The sequence below is a fragment of the Dama dama genome, chromosome 11 (genome assembly GCF_033118175.1).
Source record: "Dama dama isolate Ldn47 chromosome 11, ASM3311817v1, whole genome shotgun sequence".
NCBI lineage: Eukaryota > Metazoa > Chordata > Mammalia > Artiodactyla > Cervidae > Dama > Dama dama.
The window spans coordinates 98,290,988-98,313,956 of NC_083691.1; the positions used below are offsets into that span (position 1 = coordinate 98,290,988).

The 22,969-nt window shown below is 42.8% G+C and overlaps 2 protein-coding genes across 6 annotated transcripts in view; one reads left to right on the forward strand and one right to left on the reverse strand.

The window, feature by feature from the left end:
* Window positions 1-2,762: 2,762 nt before the first annotated feature.
* LIPT1 (lipoyltransferase 1) lies at window positions 2,763-5,670 on the reverse strand. 4 transcript variants are annotated; one of them, XM_061155939.1, is made up of 2 exons: window positions 5,573-5,670; window positions 2,763-3,946 (listed from the first exon to the last, which is right to left on the reverse strand). In XM_061155939.1, exons 1-2 carry the CDS (start codon window positions 5,653-5,655, stop codon window positions 2,824-2,826), a joined length of 1,206 nt encoding a protein of 401 aa, XP_061011922.1. In that variant the 5' UTR covers window positions 5,656-5,670; the 3' UTR covers window positions 2,763-2,823. The 4 variants fall into 4 exon arrangements, with proteins under 4 accessions (XP_061011922.1, XP_061011923.1, XP_061011921.1 ...); XM_061155940.1 differs by lacking the exon at window positions 5,573-5,670 and adding an exon at window positions 5,262-5,564; XM_061155938.1 differs by lacking the exon at window positions 5,573-5,670 and adding an exon at window positions 5,120-5,564.
* A 10,863-nt stretch (window positions 5,671-16,533) lies between these two features.
* TSGA10 (testis specific 10) overlaps window positions 16,534-22,969 on the forward strand; it is a 93,372-nt gene continuing 86,936 nt past the window's right edge. The window contains exon 1 of one of the 2 annotated variants that reach the window (XM_061155944.1): window positions 16,534-16,615. Coding sequence is in view for 1 of the 2 variants with exons in the window: in XM_061155943.1 (XP_061011926.1) it covers window positions 16,861-16,917 (57 nt within the window). In the remaining variant the exon portion in view is untranslated. Of the gene's footprint in view, window positions 16,616-16,800; window positions 16,918-22,969 lie in introns of those variants that run through there. The other variant, XM_061155943.1, reaches the window with a different exon arrangement.

Here is a 22,969-nt window from a genome sequence, read left to right on the forward strand (position 1 = left end):
GCCAAAGTCTGTAGAGGGAAACAGAAGTCCTGGTGTTGGAGATGCCCTTCTGAACATCACATCTGGAAAAGGTTGAAGATTTCAAATCAAGAGTGAATAGTGGGGAGGGACAAAGCCAGGTAAAGGTCATAGGAAGAGTTGGGCAGAGTAGTCTGGGGTTGGGGAGGACCCTGAAACCCCTCTGTTAAGGGGTGATTGTGCACACACATAACCCCTAGAAATTCACATGTTTAAATCCCAATCCCTGGTACCTTGGAATATAACCATATTTGGAAATAAGGTCTTCAAAGAAATAAGTTATGTCTGTAGGTGATCCTAATCCAGTATGACGGGTGTCCTTATAAAAAGTGGACATCCCGACTCAGATATGCACAGAGGAAAGACTATGTGAAGCCACAGCAAGATGGCACCACCTGCAAGCCAAGGAGACAAGCCTCAGAAGAAGCCAAACCTGTCACCTTGACCTTGGATTGAATAAAATAAATGACTGTTGTTTAAGCCATCAAGTTTTGGAGTGGTTTGGTGTGTAGCAACAGATTGCTGATGAAGCCTGACTACTCTCCTCCCTGCTCCACTTTGCGTGGCTACCTTTTCATTCCTCAGGGCTCAACATCTGTCAGGTCCCCGATGGCTCCAAGTGGGGATCCCTTGTTGTCTACCTGCCTGGACTTTTCTTTCATACTTTCTCATTTTGTAAGCATTTACTGGTTTGTCTACTTTCCCTATTTTAAACAACTTAAGTCTTGACCTATTAATTGGTCATAAAGTTAATTTTTAAGATGAAATAAAATTGAATATAAAACATCAGCTAAGTGTGTAGTAAAGGGTAAGCTTCGTATCGTGAAACAGACAACATACGTGTATGCTGGTGCACCATGTAAGATATATTTTTTACTCTAGTTTTTAGAGTTTGAAAACCACTGCACTAAATTGTCATTTCCTAAGGTTGGTGACCATGTCTCTTTTATCAGGAACATCCAACAACTACTAGCAAAGTATCTGGCACAGAGTAGGCACTCGATAAACAGGAACTAGTGTAGAAATGAGGAGTATTCGAGTGAACTATAGAGACAGGAAATGGTTGGCGGGGGTGGTATTCTTTGAAGCAGTTTGGCAACCATGCAATGGAAAGAAACAGTAAACCCTTGAGCAGGAGTCTCAGAAAGGGGAGACATTCGCATGTCCATTCACTAAGGCTAATGATTCAGTAAAAGTTGAGATAGACTTATGTGAGATAAAGGAGCTAAATAATTGATAGTACAAAGCACAAACAGGAGACTTCCCTGGTGGTCCAGTGGTTGAGAATCTGCCTTGAAATACAGGGGGCAGGGGTTTAATTCCTGGTCGGGGAAGTAAGATGTCACATGCATGGAGCAACTAAGCCCCAGGGCCAGAATCGGTGCACTGCAACAAAAGATCCCAGTGATGAAACTGACACCCTATACACTTTAAATATTAAAAAAAACCTGGAGAAGAAAAATCCACAGTACAACTAGGGGCTCAACTTTAAGGAAGAGGAGGTATGTGTTTCTCTGAGATTGAATGAAATGAGAAAAGTTGAACTAGAAAACACAAGCAGCTGAAGGAGCTCATTTCTGAAAGCCTCTACCCTCAAATTATAAATGAAGGTTTGTGACCAGATTAGTTAAAAGTAGAATTCTCAGCTTAGGAGGAGTGGGAGCATTTAGGAGTAAGGCCTCTGGTGAATGAGAGGCAGTCAACAGGGGTGAGTTGAATTTGACACCTAAAGAACAAAAACAAGTGAAAAACTATAAATATGAAATTGGGTGAATCTGTGTGTAAGCATGCGCGTATGTGAGCATGTGCGTGCGTGAGCTCAGTTGTGTCCAACTTTTTGCAACCCCATGAACTGTAGCCTGCCAGGCTCCTCTGTCCATGGAATTTTCTACGCAAGAATACTGGAGCAGGTTGCCATTTCCTACTCGAGGGGATCTTCTCCACCCAGGGGTCAAACTCATGTCTCTTTCATCTCCTGCATTGCAGGCAGATTCCTTACCACTAGCACTGCCTGAGAAGACCCTAATCTGCATGATTATGTGAATTTTCTTCTGGCATTGCCCACCATCTAGTTATAGGAGTGGAAAATCAATTGTTGAAAAAAAAAAAAGTGGCTATGATAGGTCAAGAGAAATGTGAGAATGCTGGTAGGAAATGGAGATGAAGCAAGAGACTGGAGAGAAGTTACTGGCTTAGAAACGTGTGGTAAGCTTGATTTAGTGGGAGAGAATGAAAGGATAAGAAAATGTAATAAAAAGGGAGAAATTTATAGTTTATGGTATCAAGAAGCCAGGGTTATTATTCCCTAGTGGTAAGAAAAAGAACTGTGAGGTCAGAGTGTAACAAAAGAAAGAGCTGAAATACAAGTGCAGTCAAGTATAGGGTTGGCCAAAAAGTTTGTTTTGGTTTTTCCATTAACATCTTATGGAAAATCCTGAATCAATGCTTTAGCCAGCCCAGTATTAAAACCAATGAAGACAGACAGGGATTTCCCTGGTGGTCCAGTGGTTAAGAATCCACCTGTCAAAGCAGGGGACACAGGTTTGATCTTGTCCAGGAAGATTTCACATGCCCCAGGGTAACTAGGCCTGTGTGCTATAACTACTGAGCCTCTGCTCTACAGCCTTCAAGTCACAACTACTGATGCCTTCGGGGCTAGAGCCTGAGCTCTGCAACAATGAGAAGCTCATGCACTGAACTAGAGAAAGCCCATGCACAGCCAAGAATAAAACTTAAAAAGATAATGCACTGTAAACATTTTAATTTTCTCATCAAAACTGTCAACATTAAGAAATTTACTTGGAATCACATTATTCCCTTAATTTTTTCACACAGAATATTCCATTTACTGTGTAGTTCATCATCCCCTGGATATGTTCTATGTAATATACTTGTTAGCACTGTCGTTTCAATTGGGCAAAACTTACTACCAATAAAACTTGAATTTAACTGGTCACATATTTCCAGTGGCAACCAATGATCGGGTGCTTCAATATTACAGACTTCAATTCTCCCATTCTTGACATCTATGAATACTTTAATTTCCAAGTGTGCCTGTTCATGTAACACAGTGAAGGAAGTGTCTATGCTGAACTTCGGAGTTTTGCCATATATCCATTCCCAGGTCTGCAGTTCTCTGGCTTTGCTGTTTATTCCAGGAAACACTGTCTCGTCTGTTGGGTTTATTAGGTGAATGTGATTATCGATTTGATGAGAAGCAGCATACTCTGTGGCAACAGCATTTATCACTACTTCACAGGTCAGAGTGGGATCTTTTTCCATAAGGTTTCTTACTAAGGCAGGTGTGCTGGCCGTGGCATTGCTCCTGATCCCTTGGTAAGGGCTCTTCAGCAGAGATGATAAGAAGGTCCCGTCAGTACTGCATAGCAAAGTGCAGTGGTGATAAGCTGCATTGCGGCCAATCTTGGAAGCTGTTCCTGAGATTTTAAACTGTCCGTCAAGTAAAAGGTCAAATCTTTCAGTAGCCTGCACGTCCAGGTGTGGCTGGACAGCCTTCAGGGCTCTCACAACTAATTTTAGATTCTCCATCCTATCATACTTTTTCTTGGTTGTAAAAAAAGTCAAGTTGATGTTACCCATATCATGGTAGACTGTGCCTCCTCCACTTCTCCTCCGAGCCAGTTTCACACCTTCTTCTCTCATCAGATTCAGGTTACATTCCTGCCAAGGGTTCTGATGCCGACCAATTACCACAGAGGGAGAATTCCTCCACAAGAAAAGGACGGGCTTGCCTTCTAAATTCATATGGTCATGGATCCAGTCTTCCACAGCCAGATTGTGGTAAACGTCATTGGAAATCGACTGTAAAATGAGTCCACTTTTAACTGTGTTTTTAAAGCCAGCTGCTGGGACCTTGAGATTACAAAGTAACTGGAAGCAATTCTTCATGGAGAATGGGATTAGCATGCTGTCAAAAATGGAAGACAAATTAATGATCGAGAAAAAGAAAATTAAATTCTATTTTGTTGCTATCACTTCTTGGTTATTTGATCCAAACTTATCTAAGTATCCAGTCAGACTGCTTTTCTTGCCTTTTAGCTTTACCATTAGTCTTTAATAAAACTTCTCCAACAGAGTACTCAAAGGAAATAAGTCATATAAACATCAAATTGTTTTAGCTGAAGTGGAATAAGAGCAGAGATTATTCAAATAATAAAGCTGAAAATAATTATGTAATATACCTCAAAGCCAAAAAATTATTTTGAATTCACAGGTAATACACATTGAGAAAAATGAGAAAATATAGACAGGCAAGAAAAAAAAAAAGGAATCCATAATACCATCACTGGGAGGTAATTACAACTAACATGTTGGTGTATACCCATTCTGTGCATGTATAAATCCACACACACTTGCCCACCAGAAGTGTAACCAAACTATTATTTAATTCAATGTTAAACCAATTTTTACATCAGTCTTAATGTGTAATATTTCATTGTCAGGTAACACCACCTTTTACTCAACCAATCTCTTAGTTTGTAAGTTTAGGTTGTTTCTAGTTCTTCTGTTACCAACAATGAACATCAGTGTAGAAAGACTTGTCCTTATAGTACTTGAAATGTAATTTCTATTTGAATGTGAGATACATGATTTACTGGCAGCCTGTTTTATTTTGATCAATATTAAATTAGGATGGATCCTCCTGAGGTCAGGGGAGACGTCACAGTAGCAAGGTTATACAGAAAGGTTAGGAACAATTTTATTATGTTTCAACACTTCACACATTTGTTAGCAGTGCTGATGAAAAGAGTGAAAATACTAGCTATAATAATTAAGTATTCTGACTAGCTATGACTGTAAAGAAACCATTTAATTCCATTTCTTAGAATGGTCATAATTTTCTAGGTTAAAGCCGTGGTCATAATTTTCTTTTAAGTTAAAGGCCTGGGATGGACTAGGGTACTAAAATCCATAACTAGGCCAAATTATTTTGTAGTTACGTCCTGGAGGAATAATTTCTATGGTAGAGTCTTCATATTTTCATCACTCTTGCTATACCTTGATACTACAGAAAGCGGAACCAATTTACACTCTGTCTAGAAAGGTTAGGAGAGATTTAACAGAGGAAGGGATACCTGACCTGAGTCTCGACATCTGATGCTTTTTACCACGTTGATGGGAGTAGCATATTCCAGGCAAACAGACAGTCCTCCAACAGTAAGGAGGGCCTTGGGGACTCTCTCCCCAAGGAGTTCCACTACCGGTCTTCCAGCTCCACTTACATCTATGGCTGTGCTGACACGATCCCATCTCTTAGCACTTAACTTATCCCGTCTCAGGACGGCCGTGTGCATGTCTGATTTCGGCTTTTTGGCTCTCGAAGGGCGCGCCAAGGGCTGGCACCCATCATGCCTAACTTGGGACCCTCCTGTGTTGAGGATAAACCGGTCCTAACCGTGGAGCCAGGTCCTCTCAAACTCTAAGCGGACACCGGGGCGCCTGCAGCGTCCCGGGATCGGAGGTGCCCGACCGCTGCCAGTGCCCGGGGCCCACGCTGCCAGCCTGCACCCGCCGCGCCTCCGGCTTCACACACCTGCAGCTTCCGGTCGCGCCCACGCCGCGCGCAGGCCCGTGTGCGAGGTACGCGTGCGACCCGGAGCCCGGCCGGCTGCGCATGCGGCCGCTCTGCCAGCCGCCCAGGCCAGCGTGGGGCGGAGCACCGGAAGCGCCGGGAGGGGGCGTGGCTGAGGGTTTCCGGTGGGGGTCCTGCGGTGCCGCCTCCGTGGCGCCAAGCCCCGTTGGAAACGGGGACGCCACTCCCTTTCTAATAATAGCAGTAATAATAGTAGTATCGAAAGTCCTAGAGCCCCAGGCCAGATGGAGGTTCCCCGCGAGACAGCCCAGAGCCGGCCCGGGGGGTGGAGGGGGTGTCAGCAGGGCGCAGGTCGGCGCGCGGCCGAGTCAGGCTGGAGGGGGCCCACCAGGTACCCAGAGTAGTCGGGTCGCATGCTCTTCACTGAACATTTATCCAAGCATTGTGCTGAGCTTTGCGCGTCTCATAGTGCCAAGAGCAGGCAAGCAACGCCAGTTGGAAGGGGATGAAACTAAAATCCGCTTTAAAAGACAAATGGCATTTAAAAGAATAAACGCTGGTATTCCCAATACAGAGATGGTAACAGGTAGGAAGGAGAGAGCCGGAAAATGAACACATCAAGGGCCAGGAACGTCCCCACTCAGGGTATCCCGCAAGAGCATCCTTGTGGGGCTTAGCCAGATGGGAAATTCCCCCATCAGGCAAAGTTCTAGGTAGTAACTATAGCTGCGTTAACAAGCTGCCTCAAACGCCACTGGCTTAACGCCACGATTTATTATTTCTAACATTTGTATGGGCAAGGCTTGCTTGGGTGGCTTCAATGAGCATTCAGCATAGGTTGGCTGAGCCGAGGGCTCCACACCCTTATTCACACAGCTTATTCACACCCCCGGCAGCTGGTGCTTGCTGGCTGCTGGTGCACTTCCATTCAGGCTTAGCCTTCGATGTAGCATGTCGGCCACATTCTGTTGACCAAAGCACCAGCAGAGACATCCCAGAGTTAAGAGGTGGAGTAATGGATCCCTCCTCTTGATGAGAGGAGCCCAAAGAATTTGTCGTCCTTTTTCAGTCTTGGACAGATATCAGTCTCTCCTTCGAATAGAAACCATTGAGACTTGAATTTTGGAGTGAGAAGCATCCAGAGTTCCCAGTTAGGTGGTGCGGATACCCGGACCAGGGCTCCATATAAAGTTACAATAAAGACACAATGGCTCCTCATTTATGCTACCCTTTTGATTGAAGTCACTCTGAGTAATTAGTCTTTCTTGGATTATGCAGGTGGGAATGGATTCTGTGCAAAGTTAGTCCGGATAGAAGTTTTCCTGCTGCTGCTGCTGTTTTCCTAGTTATCATTAAACATAGCGACACAATTGTGTTGCCCTTTGCTTATATTGTTGTTGTTTAATTGCTAAGTCATGTCCAACTCTTTGGGACCTCATAGACTATCCCACCAGGCTCCTCTGTCCCTGGGATTTCCCAGGCAAGAATAGTGGAGTAGGTTGCCGTTTCCTTCTCCAAGGAATCTTTTCAACCCATGATCTTCCCAATTCATGTTGCTGGATCCAGTGAACTTTCAGTCCGCATTTACCCTTTTAATTGACTGCCTCCACCTTAAAGACTGGTGGGCAGTCTTGACGTTATCCTGTCTTGGTTTTCCCCCAGCCTGTCTACTCTTCCATCCCCTTTGCGAGCTCCCCCAGCACTGGCCAGCTTCTGAATGTTGTAGTTGCTTTATCTCACACTCTACATTCACCCCAAGCAACCTCATTTATTCCTATAACTTTTAGACACCACTCTGTATACAACTTTCAAATTGGTATTTTTCATTCCATACACATAGAACTGCCTGCCTTGGAAACTGGTATGTCCAAAACCTGTGCTCCCCAGCTCACTCTTTCTCCTAGAGAACTTCATGCATCTAGCCGTATTTTTTTTTTTTTTTTAACTAGAAACCCTTTCTTTCCCCCTCTTTGAGACCATCATGATGTCCTGCCAAACTTCATCTAAACTCTGTCCCCTCGGCCATCATCTCACTTGGACAATTGTGTCCTTGCAAAAACTATAAATGTCACCTCTTCAGAGAAGCTTTCCTAATTCCCACAGTTAAAAATTAAGTTTAAAAAAAAAATCAAGTGTATGTTATGTCTCCTCTCCTGTCGGTTTGACCATTTAACTTTTTCTTCATGACACATCACAATTTGTATCTTATATAATTAGTCTGATGTTCTACTGGTAGACAGTAAGAATTTAAAAGGTGTTGTTATTGTTTCAGTCATTCATTCATGTCCAACTCTTTCCAACCCCATGGACTGTAACCTGTCAGGCTCCTCTGTCCATGGAATTCTCCAAGCAAGAATACTGGAGTAGGTTGCCATTTCCTCCTCCAGGGGATCTTCCTGACCCAGGGATCAAACCTGCAATCATTGTCAGGTGACACACTGTCAGGTGTCAGTCCGTCAGTCACCAGGGAATCCCACCAAAGAAGGCAGTTGCTGTTTTATTCACAATTCTACCCCAAGCACCAAGCACAGTGCCAGATTAGGTGAACAAATGAATGACCTGTGTATTTTTTTGTCTCCCAAAGAATTATGTTCTATAAATGATAAAGAGTGTCATCTTATTGGCTTACATCCTTTTCAATGTTTTTAAACTCTACAAAAACATGTTTAGTTTTTCTCTGATTAACAGAATACTTTTTCCCCTAAAAGACTACCTTTCCTCTTGAGTATGCCTTTTTCCTTTGTCAATATTAAGGATATTACTCAACTGGACATTAGAGATCACCATTAAATAGTAAAGTACAGGAAAATGTTCAAAACATACATAGTAGAAATATTTACAGGTCACTATCTGTCCAGACACAAGTGGTTTTTAATTTCAGCTAACATTATTTGGGACAATACTGCTGTTTCAAACTACTAGATGTTTCAGTAAGGATGTCAAACTGATACATACATATATATATATAGTCTTTTAAGCAACTAGTTTGTTTTCTTATATTAAATATTGGAGGCATAAAATGGTAACATTTACAAGATAAATCATTACATTTAGAAAAACTGTTTTGTGAACTCCGAAATGAATTCTGTGTGGGTTAAAAAAAAGTTTTAAAAGGATCATGTGAAATGTGAAATGCTTCTTTAGCTACTAGTGATTTTTAACAGAACAGAAATACAAAAATGCAGGAAGATAAAGTACTCTAAAGCAAAATCTCCAGCTGGAAATCCAACATACAAAAGCAATACACCAGAAATCATGGGAAATACTGATGTCAAAGTGGGGACTGTTTTTTGGGTTTTGATCACTTGTTAAAGAAATACATTAGAATTAAAATGTTTTGGTGACATTTAAATACCCTTAGACAAAAACTCTAAGAATAGAGTGTAATATGAAAGAAATCTTGAATGTGAATTTTGTAAAGTTTCTTCTCTGTAAAGCAACTTTTTTTGAATATGTATCATCAAAAGATGCAATCAACATTGATTCATAAACAGTAAAAAATAAGCGATTATCTTCCTTCATTTTGTTAGGTTTTCCTAATGATGTCTGGGGACAATGGCAGCCTGCAAAGAGTCCTCCCATCTCAAATCTTGCCCTGGGCACCTCTCCCAGGTGGCTGTTCCTGAGTTGTATCTTTTGTAAAGAGCCAGCAATAAAGACTTCAGCCCGGGAGGCAGCATCTCAAGTGACCCTGAGAGAACTGCTCTAAGCAAGCAAAGGAGGAGCTGGATTATATAGAAGTTTTGCAACAAAGGGCAGAACCAGATACCCGAAGTTTTTCTATAGGGAAGGAGCAGCGGCTGTGCTTTGCTGGAGCAGCCGTGAAGAGATACCCCATATCCGAGTTAAGAGAAACCCAAGTAAGATGGTACGTGTTGCGAGAGGGCATCAGAGGGCAAACACACTAAAACCATAATCACAGAAAACTAGCCAATCTGGTCACAGGACCACAGTTGTGTCTAACTCACTGAAACTAAACCATGCCGTGTGGGGCCACCAAGACGGACGGGTCATGGTGGAGAGGTCTGACAAAATGTGGCCCACTGGAGAAGGGAATGGCAAACCACTTCAGTATTCTTGGCTTGAGAACCCCATGAACAGTATGAGAAGGCAAATGATAGGATACTGAAAGAGGAACTCCCCAGGTCGGTAGGTACCCAATATGCTACTGCAGTTCAGTGGAGAAATAACTCCAGAAAGAATGAAGGGATGGAGCCAAAGCAAAAACAATACCCAGTTATGGATGTGACTGGTGATAGAAACAAGGTCTGATGCTGTAAAGAGCAATATTGCATAGGAACCTGGAATGTTAGGTCCATGAATCAAGGCAAATTGGAAGTGGTCAAACAGGAGATGGCAAGAGTGAATGTTGACATTCTAGGAATCAGCAAACTAAAATGGACTGGAATGGGTGAATTTAACTCAGATGACCATTATATCCACTACTGTGGGCAGGAATCCCTTAGAAGAAATGGAATAGCTGTCATGGTCAACAAAAGAGTCCAAAATGCAGTACTTGGATGCAATCTCAAAAATGACAGAATGATCTCTGTTCCTTTCCAAGGCAAACCATTCAATATCACAGTAATTCAAGCCTATGCCCCAATCAGTAACGCTAAAGAAGCTGAAGTTGAATGGTTCTATGAAGACTTACAAGACCTTTTAGAACTAACACCCAAAAAAGATGTCCTTTTCATTGTAGGGGACTGGAATGCAAAAGTAGGAAGTCAAGAAACACCTGTAGCAACAGGCAAATTTGGCCTTGGAGTACAGAATGAAGCAGGGCAAAGGCTAATAGAGTTTTGCCAAGAGAATGCACTGGTCATAGCAAACACCCTCTTCCAACAACACAAGAGAAGAGTCTACACATGGACATCACCAGATGGTCAACACTGAAATCAGATTGATTATATTCTTTGCAGCCAAAGATGGAGAAGCTCTATACAGTCAGCAAAAACAAGACCAGGAGCTGAGTGTGGCTCAGATCATGAACTCCTTATTGCCAAATTCAGACTTAAACTGAAGAAAGTAGGGAAAACCACTAGACCATTCAGGTATGACCTAAATCAAATCCCTTATGACTATACACTGGAAGTGAGAAATAGATTTAAGGGACTAGATCTGATAGAGAGCCTGATGAACTATGGACAGAGATTTCTGACATTGTACAGGAGACAGGGATCAAGACCATCCCCAAGAAAAAGAAATGCAAAAAGGCAAAATGGTTGTCTGAGGAGGCCTTACAAATAGCTGTGAAAAGAAGAGAAGGGAAAAGCAAAGGAGAAAAGGAAAGATATTCCCATTTGAATGCAGAGTTCCAAAGAATAGCCAGGAGAGAAAAGAAAGCCTTCCTCAGTGATCAATGCAAAGAAATAGAGGAAAACAACAGAATGGGAAAGACTAGAGATCTCTTCAAGAAAATTAGAGATATCAAGGGAACATTTCAGGCAAAGATGGGTTCGATAAAGGACAGAAATGGTATGGACCTAACAGAAGCAGAAGATATTAAGAATAGGTGGCAAGAATACATGGAAGAACTGTACATAAAAGATCTTCACGACCCAGATAATCACAATGGTATGATCACTCACCTAGAGCCAGACATCCTGGAATGTTAGGTCAAGTGGGCCTTAGAAAGCATCACTAGGAACAAAGCTAGTGGAGGTGATGGCATTCCAGTTGTGCTATTTCAAATCCTTAAAGATGATGCTGTGAAAGTGCTGCACTCAATATGCCAGCAAATTTGGAAAACTCAGCAGTAGCCATAGGACTAGAAAAGGTCAGTTTTCATTCCAATCCCCAAGAAAGGCAATGCCAAAGAATGCTCAAACTACCACACAATTGCACTCATCTCACATGCTAGTAAAGTAATGCTCAAAATTCTCCAAGCCAGGCTTCAGCAATACATGAACCGTGGACTTCCAGATGTTCAAGCTGGTTTTAGAAAAGGGCAGAGGAACCAGAGATCAAATTGCCAATATCCGCTGGATCATTGAAAAAGCAAGAGAGTTCCAGAAAAACATCTATTTCTGCTTTATTGACTATGCCAAAGCCTTCGACTGTGTGGGTCACAATAAACTGTGGAAAATTCTGAAAGGGATAGGAATAATAGACCACCTGACCTGCCTCTTGAGAAACCTGTATGCAGGTCAGGAAGCAACAGTTAGAACTGGACATGGAACAACAGACTGGTTCCAAACAGGAAAAGGAGTATGTCAAGGCTGTATATTGTCACCCTGCTTATTTAACTTCTATGCAGAGTACATCATGAGAAACGCTGGACTGGAAGAAGCACAAGCTGGAATCAAGATTGCCAGGAGAAATATCAACCTCAGATACGCAGATGACACCACCCTTAGGGCAGAAAACGAAGAAGAACTAAAGAGCTCTTTGATGAAAGTGAAAGAGGAGAGTGAAAAAGTTGGCTTAAAGCTCAACATTCAGAAAACTAAGATCATGGCATCTGGTCCCATCACCTCATGGGAAATAGATGGGGAGACAGTGGAAACAGTGTGAGACTTTCTTTTTTTGGGCTCCAAAATCACTGCAGATGGTGACTGCAGCCATGAAATTAAAAGACGCTTACTCCTTGGAAGGAAGGTTGTGACCAACCTAGACAGCATATTAAAAAGCAGAGACATTACTTTGCCAACAAAGGTCCGTCTGGTCAAGGCTATGGTTTTTCCAGTGGTCATGTATGGATGTGAGAGTTGGACTGTGAAGAAAGCTGAGCACCGAAAAATTGGTGCTTTTGAACTGTGTTGTTGGAGAAGACTCTTGAGAGTCCCTTGGACTGCAAGGAGATCCAACCAGTCCATCCTAAAGGAGATCAGTCCTGGGTGTTCATTGGAAGGACTGATGCTGAAGCTGAAACTCCAGTACTTGGGCCACCTCATGCGAAGAGTTGACTCATTGGAAAGGACGCTGATGCTGGGAGGGGTTGGGGGCAGGAGGAGAACGGGAGGACAGAGGATGAGATGGCTGGATGGCATCACTGACTCAATGGGCATGAGTTTGAGTAAGCTCTGGGAGTTAGTGATGGACAGGGAGGCCTGGTGTGCTGTGATTCATGAGGTCGCAAAGAGTCAGACACAACTGAGCGACTGAACTGAACTGAACTGATTAAGATAAGGCTCTCATTCATCAGGCTCTCTTAGTCAAAAGCCACTTTTGTTTTCTTAGTAACATACAAAATAACTTCATTCAAGGTCTGTCATTTCGCATCACTTTCTTTAACACACATCACTGGACCCAAGGCTTTCTCTGAAAGATATCCTGTGCCAGTGTCTTTGCTGCTTGTAAAGGCTTCTTGATTTGGGTCTTCTAATCTTATTTTCTTGGTGTTTTGAAATAACTGAGTCACTTGCTCCAATTTGCTTTTCTCAGTCCTTTGCATTAAGTGATCACCCACTTTTGAATCCATACGCAAAGCAGAAACCTGAGTAGCAGATTTACTTGGAGAAAACCCCATTGGGACAGCTGAACAAAAATAAGATTGCTGGCACCTCTTAAAGCAGTGGACACGTTTCTTCTTTGATTGCTTGAGGGAAAAACTGTAATAAGTGAATAGAATGGGAATTTCAACTAACTTCAGGCAATGTTTGTTGTAAAAAAGGAAGAAATTCTGTAATATACTAAAACATGATGAATCTTGAGCACATTATTCTAGGTTAAATAATTCAGTCACAAAAAGACAAATGCTGTTTGACTTCACTTATGTGAAGTATCTAGATATCAAATCAAAGAAACAGAAAATAGAATAGTGGTTGCCATGGGGAGTTGTTTAACGGGTATAGAGTTTCAATTTTACAAGATGAAAAGAGTTCTGGAGATGAATGGTGGTGATGACAGCACAGCATTATGAATGTAGTTAATACACTGAACTATACACCTAAGAATGGCCACGATGCTACATTTTATGTTATGTGTATTCTACCATAACACAAAAAAGTAAAGGAAAAAAGCATCCAAGAAAGATACAGTACTTTTTATTATGAATGCCCAGCTGGAGAGAGATGACCATGCAACGTTGAGGGAAGAGCTTGAAAAGGTTGTAAGAGGAGGGGGGCGGTCCACTGAGGTATTGCCTCAATAATGGAGTCAAATTGGCCCTAAATAAATACGACTTTGGACCTAATAAAGCTTAAAAGCAAGCTTCTAAAGCAGGTCTATCCAATAGGACTTTCTACAATGATAGAAATATCCTTTATGTATTGTCTAGTATAGTGGCCACTAGTCATGTGTGGATGTTGGCAGGTGAGAATTCTACTACTGAACCACCAATGAAAGCTAGATGTTGGAATTTGAAATGTACAGAGCACAAATGAGGGACTAAGTTTTAAATTTTATTTCATTTTAATAACAAATTCAAAAGGCCACATGAAGCTAGTGGTTACCATTTTCAACAGGGCAGTTCTAAAGGATCAAATTGTTTTCAAGTAAACTCACTGCATTTCAGGATAAAACCTACACATATTTAAAGGAAACCCAAAACCTCCAGCATCAACAAGGTCAAATCTGCAACATCTGGCAGTCAGTAAAGATTTGTGTGCTCAGTTGCTAACTTGCGTCTGATTCTCGGACTATGGACTGTAGCCTGCCAGTCTCCTCTGTCCATGGGATTCTCCAGGCGCAAATACTGGAGTGGGTTGCCATGCCCTCTTCTAGGGGATCTTTCTGACCCAGGGATGTAACCCTTGTCTCCTGCATCTCTTGCACAGGCAGGCAGATTCTTCACTCTGAGCCACCTGGAAAGCCCAATAAAAACATGTTGTTGTTGTTCGGTCACTAAGTCGTGTCTGACTCCTTGTGACCCCATGAACTTACCAGGCATGAAAAGAAGCAGATGAATGTGACTCATAGCTAGGAAGAGAAAATAGGTTAGTAGAAACAATCCCACTGGGATTTCCCTGATGGCTCAGCAGTAAAGAATCTGCCTGCTAATACAGAAGACATGGGTTTGATCCCTGGGAGGGGAAGATCCCCTGGAGGAGGAAATGGCAACCCACTCTAGTTTCCTGCACGGGAAACCCCACGGACAGAGAAGCCTGGCCGGCTACCGTCCGTGGGACGCAGAGTTGGACACGACTTAGCGACTAAAAGGGCAACAACAAAGGTGGCATACGTAAATACTTGAACTCTTCTAATTTTTTTCCCTAGAGGAGGTACTTTCCCATCTCCTATGTTAAGAATCACCTTCACGCCGCAAGCCTTCAACATGATCAGAAAGTTTTGAAGTTTGTACATTTTTCTCTATTTTTTTTCGATTAATGCTAGATAGATCATGAGAACATTTTATTCAAAATAATCTTAGTATCTTAAGAGGAAACGAGAATACTTTGTTTTCCCTAAAATAACATTTTAGGATGGTCTTCCAGAGCTCATGCTTCTTGTAACTTATTTTATCAGTTAGGTACAATTATATTTCACAGAAAATGTATCTCTTGGGACTTGGGACATGATTTAATTTTTTAGTATCTAGCTATACTTACAAAGTTATTAAATCTTAATGCAACAAAATGAGAAAATGTACTGGCACAAATAATGATAAAAAATCAGAGATGGGGAAAAACATATGGCACATATTAAAAATGCACTTTTATGAAATTTGTTCTAACAAAATTTATTTATGTCTGTCAATAATACCTTGTGGGGAAAAATGAGTACTCATCTGGCAAAAACAGGAATAGTTTGTCTCTTCAAATGTGAGATTAAGACAGGCGAATGCTATGTCAAGATCATCAGAGATCAGCTACGAAAACCTAGTTTATCTATTTTATCTGTGGAAAAGACAGGGAGATAAAGTCACTATTAGAGTTCAGAAGCCCTTGGGTTATTTAAGAAACGAGGAATATGTTAAACATTAAGAAATGCTACAAAGACTAAACAGTTCTTTTCCAGTTGGCAGAATAATGCAATTTTCATTCTTTTTCACTCAAAAACTACTTTCTTCACTTTTAGCTAATATGGTCAACATTAAGATAGTTGGATGGCCAAAAATAATATTATACCTGGGTAAGTTAAATGAGTGTTCCGAGACTGAAGGCTCCTAATAGACAGAAGACAAGTTTAAACTGTATTAAACAGGAAAAGAATCGATACAATATTAAATATCAAGTGAGATACTCTACCCTTTCGGTTTTTGCTTGTTAACCGTGATTAGTTTTTGGGGGGGACTTGGAGAAGGCCTCAGGGAGGCCTGGCGTGCTGCGATTCATGGGGTCGCAAAGAGTCGGACACGACTGAGCGGTTGAACTGAACTGAACTGGACTGAACTGGAGAAGGCCTGGCTTGTGGAGAAGGTATACAGGTCAGGAATCTGCACTGTCACTGTCCTCTCCCTGTCATTCTCAGATTCAACCCAGACTGGATGGTGCAGGGCGGTTGGGGCTCCCCAGACTCTGCAGGGTGCGGGCGCTCACCCCAAGAGGCCGGCTCTCTCTCGCGGGGCTGCAGCAGCAGAACCCCACCAAAGGAGGCTCCCCGCACAGCGGCCCCTGACCGTGGCTGGAGAGCGCACCACCCTCCCAGCGCCCAAAAGCAACTCTGCGGAGTAACGAATTCACTGATCCGTCCAGAATGGTGACCGATCCCTGGGAAAAATGGCACACAAAAGCGGCAGTAAAGCAGCAGGTATCCCAGAGCTAAGGGAAGACAGCCAGAGGGCAAAAAAAAAAAAAAAAAAAGCTCTACGCATGCGCACTCTACCCAGTTAGGCTGGCCACCCGCAAGAAGTAGGGGGAAAGTCTTGGAAAAGTGGGTGGGGGCTGGTTACTAGGAGACGGGACGCTCTGGAGGGTCGTCTAGGCGCTGCGTGGGCTTGCGCCTGCGCGGCGCGGATGGACCAGGAAGAAGCCTTTCCAGGGCGCCCTGTAAGGCAGACAGGCGGACGTACGCGACGCTACGTGCGTGTGTGCGCGCGCACGGCTTGTAGTCCCCGCGAGAGGGAGGGTCGAGCCAGGTACGCGTGCGCACAGGGACTTGGGGCGCGCGGGACGGAAGCGGAGTGAAGGCGCCGGGGAGGTGGAGGACGAGCCCCCTCAGGTACAGAGCGTGAGGGCGGGGCCGACGGCGACGCCGGCCGGCGCTAACCGCCCCCGCCTCCTTCCCGACGGGTCCCGCCTCCCTACTGCCCGGTCCCGCCTCTCTCCTGCCCGGTCCCGCCTCCCACCGCACCCCGGGGAGGGGCCAAGTCGATTTGGGGTGGGAAGGGAGGAGGAGTGGGCGGAGGATGGAGACCTTGAGGGACCTGGATCCCAGGCGGAGACCGAGTCCTGGTAGTCGCCGGGATGATCTCCGGGGAGGACGGCGGGCCAAAAAGCCCGGGGAGGGACCCACCGCCCCAGGTAGAAGCACGGGGATGCGCCGGGTTGGGGTAAAGCATCTCCTGGTCGGCAGGCCTTTGAGAGGGCAGCTGCAGGGGGCGGGTGTGGCGGGGATTAGGGTCTGTGGGCGACCCCTGAGGTGGATTTTGGCTGCTGGCGCCGCCGTGAGGGGCGGTAGCGGGCAGAGTTGCGGTCCAGGGAAACCCTCCCGGAACAAACTTTGCGCGTGTTGTCGTTTCTGGGGAGCTTAGGGTTGAGCTTCTGTTCCTATGGTGACCGCTTCGCTTTCCGCCGCAGCTTTCCGCTTGGTTGTTGGGGTACTGTTCTGTTTAGAAACGCTCTGGAGTGGCGCTGAGGAATTTGGAAGTCAGAGATTTGGGGGTTCAACCAGGGTCTACATGACTCCCAGCTTCTCATTTCTGAGCCACTTTATAGACTTTGGGAGGTGAAGGGCCGAGATTGCGTAGGCAGTTGCACGAAAAATCTCGTATCATTACAGTAGAAATTATACACAAGAAAGGCAGGGTAAGCTGGCTTTCCTTTGAAAAAGTGTTTGATATTTAAATTGAATAACTTTGCTGCGATCATGGACATGATACCTAAACACGCAAAGGAATACACTTTTAATTCTTTAAATAAAGTCAATAGCGATTTCAAGAAACATTGCATAGATGACAGTATCTCTGTGTTTGTTTTCCTTCTTCCAGTCTAGGTCTTTATATCTCAGGATATTCGTTATTTTAAATTTCCTATAGTGGTTTTCAGAATTTCAAATACACTTTTTTCTTTAACCCGTAAGGAAATAAACAGAATAATAATCGGGTTGAAATTATAAGAAAACAGATCAGTTGTAACTATGAAATAATAGTTATAACGAATCTATTACAGTTTAGGACATAACTAACCTATTATAGTTTAGGACAGGGATACCTAGTGTGCTGCTGTTCATGGGGTCTTATAGTGGGACACGAATGAGCCATTGAAGAACAACATAACTATGAAAGGAAAGTGTCCCATTATTCAAATCTGCATCCAGGATAAAACTGATTTTTTGTTCGTATTTGAATTGATCAAGGAACTAGACCATTTAGTCTTAATTAGTGGGTAATAACTAGGAAGGTATATTCATGAAATATTTATTTTAAACAGTATACACTTTAGCATTATTTAATGGCAACTTCCAAAATAAATCTTGTTTACCTCCTGAAAAAAGTCACTGCTTGTGATTCCTCTGAAGTAGACATTCTCAGTCTCTTTCTTTTTCAGTTTGTTTCAGGATAATTTGCTTTTAAAGTACTCCAGTTAGAAGCAGTTAGAGCAGGTGTTATGTTTAAAATATTTATTTATTATTTATTTATTTGACTTTGACGGGTTTTAGTTGCAGCATATGGGATATAGTTCCCCTACCAGGGATCGAACCCAGGTTTCCTCCATTGGGAGTGCACGCTCTTAGTCACTGGGCCACCAGGAAGTCCTGGAGCAGGTGTGTTATTTTTCATTCCCTTTTCCCATCATACTTGCCTCCTTGTCCCCAGATGTAGCCCCTATCATGACTTTTTGCTTTTCTTTAGATTTTCACTGTGATTGTATGTGAAGTTGCACTTTCTAGCTTGGCTCATTTTGAACTTTGTGTACTTGGAATTGTACTAAGTTCTCCTTTTATTTTGCTTCATTACTCAACATTGTTTTTAAGGTTGATCCTAGTTATCGCTTGTAATTAGTTTGTTGCCTGTTGTTCCATTGTAAGGGTATACCACAATTTATCTACTGTGCTGTTGGTGAACACTATAGTTTCTACAGTTTTGGGTAAATATAAACAGCACTGCTGTGAATTTTCTTACACATGTACCCATGATAATCCTTTGAAGTGAGCTAGTTAGTAAGGTGGGCTTCCCTGGTGGCTCAGTGGTAAAGAACTTGCCTGCCAGTGCAGGAGATGTGAGTTTGCTCCCTGGGTGGGAAAGATCCCCTGGAGAAGGAAACAGTAACACACTCCAGTATTCTTGCCTGGGAAATCCCATGGACAGAGGCGCCTGGCTGGTCACAGTCCGTGGGTCGCAGAGTCAGACATGACTTAGCAACTGAACAGCAAACAAAGTAAGGTAGTTCTCTTTGTCTTAGTTATGTTGTTAACATCAATCTACATTATTAAATTCTTTTGATTCAGAAAAGCCTCTTGACAACAAGAGGAAATGATAAATGATACTTCTCCTAAGGCCACTGTTTTAAGCTCCTTAAAAAAAGCAGGTTATTTCTTTATAGTAAGGTCTGGATTGGAGAGAAATGAGGAGCTTGGGCTTGGATGGAATGACTGGAGAGATTATTTCTTTTCAAGAAAAGTTATCAAGTGACCTTACTATTTCATTGGAAGTGAATGCCTAAAACATTTATTCACTTATTTTTATTATAAATACAGAAACTACCTCAAAATTATTCATAAAATTTTGTGTGGTTTTCTACGTCCTTCGCTAGAAACGTCCTCTGTTAGTGAAGCTATTCCTTCTTACCTCAAAGTGTCTTTCAACCTAAACTTTTGGAGACAATTTCCTTCAAAGAAAACAAGTTGACCTGCTGTGAAACCAGATTTCAGAATCCCATATTGGATAACTCCAGTGTTTTCAATTATTCAGCCAAAATATTTAATAGACTTTTGTTGAACACACATTATATGCCCGATATTTTGCTCAACGCTGATGAATACATTTTAAATGCAACTGATTTTATTTATTTATTTTAAAATTTTATTTATTTCTTAATTTACTTTTGGCTGTGCTGGGTCTTGGTTGCTTTGTGGGCTTTTCTCTAGTTGCTGCGATTAGGGGCCACTCGTTAGCTATGTGAGGGCTTCTTTTTGTAGCGGCTTCTCTTTTTGTGGAGCACAGGCTCTAGGGTGCACCGGCTTCTAGTAGTCGCAGCACATGGGCTCAGTAGTTGTGTTCTGGGCTCTAGAGCACAGGCTCGGCTGTGGTGCACAGGCTTAGTTGCTTTGTGGCACATGGGACTTTCCAGACCAGAGATTGAACCCATGTCTCCTGCATTGGCAGGTGGATTCTTTACCACTGAGTCTCCAGCGAAGCCCCTGATGATACTTTTTAACACATGATCTTAACTCCTATAACACTGAAAAATTAAAATTCTGCCAGGCAGGAACTTTAAATTTCTGTCCCTTCTTAAATTTAAATCTTCAGTTGACCTTGCTTTTTCTGTCTTGTCTCAAAGGACAGTGCACACCCTTTACCTGGTTTCCTCTTATTAGCTCAGGGGCCTTTCTTCACTAGCCCATATCTTAGGAATCGTCATTGTGTTTATACTGTAAGAATTCTTATCCTGGAGTACAAGAACTTTGGGGAATTCTTGAACCCCCGGAATGATTTGTAAACTTTTGTATGTGTTTGCATTTTCCTGAGGTCAGGACTCAGGTGCACGCTAAGTTGCTTCAGTTGTGTCCAACTCTTTGCGACCGCATGGACTGTAGCCCGCCAGTGTCCTCTGTCCATGGGATTCTCCAGGCAAGAATACTGGAGTAGGTTACCATGCCCTTCTCCAGGGGATCTTCCCAATCCAGGGATCAAACCTGCATCTCTTAAGTCCCCTGCAGTGGCAAGCAGATTCTTTACCACTCAGGCCACATGGGAAGTCCTAGGACCCAGGGCTTTGCTTATTCCTGAAAGGGGTCCTTGACATACAGGAAATTAAGAAACAAGTTTTTCTCCCCTTGCGTTGGCCCTTCACCCTTTCTCTACCTCTTTTCTCACAATCAGGCTTTGTAAAAGAAGTCTACATTTTCTATTTCTTTTTCTTTACTACTCGTTCATTTGTTAGTCCTCCTACCATTGAAACTACCTTATTTGAATCATCAAAATTTATTATTTGGGAATGGTTTTTTTGAGTACCAACTTTGTGGTAGGCATTCCTCTAGACATTAGGGACATAACAGTGACCAGACAAGTGCCTAGAATGCTTGGAGCTTAATTCCGGTAGAGGGTGACAGACAGTAAACAAATGAAGGTATAAATGATACAATTGCAAATCGTGCTAAGTGTGAATAACCTAGAGGGAGAGTAAATAGGAGAGAGGGTACTTTAGGTAAAAAAAATCAGGAAAGGCCCTTTGAATATTTGAGCTGAAGAGCTGAGGGTAAGAAGTAGCCATTCACGCAGAGGGCTGGGGAAGAAAATGTTCTCAACAGAGGGAAATCAAGGGAGGAGGCCCCGAAGTGGAAAGAGATTGGCTTAGTAGAGGAACAGGAGGAAACCCAATAGAGCTGATGGGTGAACAAACAAGAGAATAGGAGCTCTACTCGGGCATGTGAAGGCAGTGGCCAGATCAGTCAGACCTTAAAAACTTTGGTTTTTATTTTGATTGCAGTGGGGAGCCATTGGCGTGTTTTTGTGCAGGATCTCATTATTTTTAAGTGATTGTTTTGATCTTAGTTTGGAAAACAGGTCACAGGGAGCAACAGTAGAAGCAAAAAGATTGGTTAGGAGACTACTTCAGTAATCCATATGGGAGATGATGCTGATTTGAACCAATTAGAAGGCAATAATTAAAATGTACAAAAGTGGATGGATTGAAGGTATATTTTGGAGATACATTCAAAAGGGCTTGTTGATGGGTTTGATAAGGTTCAGGGAAAAAGAAAACAAGGACAACTCCTTGGTTTTTGACCTCAGTCACTGCACAAATGACAGTGCCATTTGACACAGGAAAGACCAGGAAGGAACATGGTGGAGGCAGGGTTGAGAGCAGGAGTGCAGGTGGGGAAATTCAGAGGTCTGTTTTAACATGCTGAAGTTGGGATGACAGTGGACATGCAATAAACCCAACACACTGTGTTAGGAGCTTCAGTGGGAATATGTTTGTAGTTGGAGGGAAAGTGGAAAATATGTGCTGAGTCTTTTGGGGGAAAGTGAAAAAGTGAAAGTGTTAATCATTCAGTCATGTCCGATTCTTTGCAACCCATGCTCCTCTGTCCAATGAATTCTCCAGGCCAGAATACTGGAGTGAGTAACCTTTCCCTTCTTCAGAGAATCTTTCCAACCCAGGGATCAAACCCAGGTCTCCCACATTACAGATGGATTCTTTACCAGCTGAGCCACAAGGCTGTTCATAAATTTGTTTGATAAGTGGATAAAGGTCACAATCTGATAGTATGAACTGAAACAGTGATGGTCATGATAGAAAGGCACGTGTTTGAGAGAGATTTTAGTGAGGAGATCAGTAGGAAATGATGGCCAATTAAATAAGTTGATTGGTGAGAGAAATTATTGATACTAATTGTAAATAACAATTTATATAACAGTTGTAAATAACAATAATATTTAATAGTTACTATTTATTGCCAAGCCCTATTCTAAGTGCTTTATGTACAATAAGTCCTCACAACAACTCTGTGAAGCAAGTACTGTTATCATTCCTATTTTATTTTATTCTTTAGATGTTTATTTGGCTGCTCTGGGTCTTAGTTGCGGCATGCAGAATCTTTCGGTGCAACATGTGAGCTCTTAGTTGTGGCGTGTGGGATCTAGTTCCCTCACCAGGGATTGAACCCACTCCCACTGCACTGGGAGCACAGAGTCTTAGCCACTGAACCAGCAGGGAAGTCACTGTCATCCCTATTTTAGAGATAAGGAAGCTGGGGCCAGAGTAGTAATTTGCCCATGGTCATGCAGCTGACAAGGGGCAGAACTGACGTTATGAACCGAAACAGACTGAGGCTACAGAGCATGCTCTTAACGACTGCTGTCTTGCTTCCCCAGTGAGAAGGATTGTGATTCTAGCTTGGGTGATAGTTGCTGATCACAAAGTACTCTGTACTTTATTTACATGCCTTCTCTGACCTCTCTTCCATCCAGAGGTTATAGGAAGGTGGAAGATATTCAGGTGGCCCGAGGTGGAAAAACTGGCAGGCCAGGCATGGCCATTTCAGATAGACCGATTTCTCTCCCTCTTTATTGCTTCCAAAGCTAGTGCAGGGAAAGCAGCAACTTTAATATGATGGCTCACAATTGTCAGGTAAACTCTTGATCTCTATACTTTTAATTTCTAGACCTGACTGACAGTAAGCTTGACT

Excerpts from the sequence above, each read along its gene's own strand:
- LIPT1 (XM_061155938.1), bottom strand. The coding sequence starts at position 5,289 with ATGGGATCGTGTCAGCACAGCCATAGATGTAAGTGGAGCTGGAAGACC. Across the intron at positions 3,947-5,119 it reads CATCAGATGTCGAGACTCAG|CATGCTAATCCCATTCTCCA; the intron begins GTCAGGTATCCC and ends CATTTTTGACAG.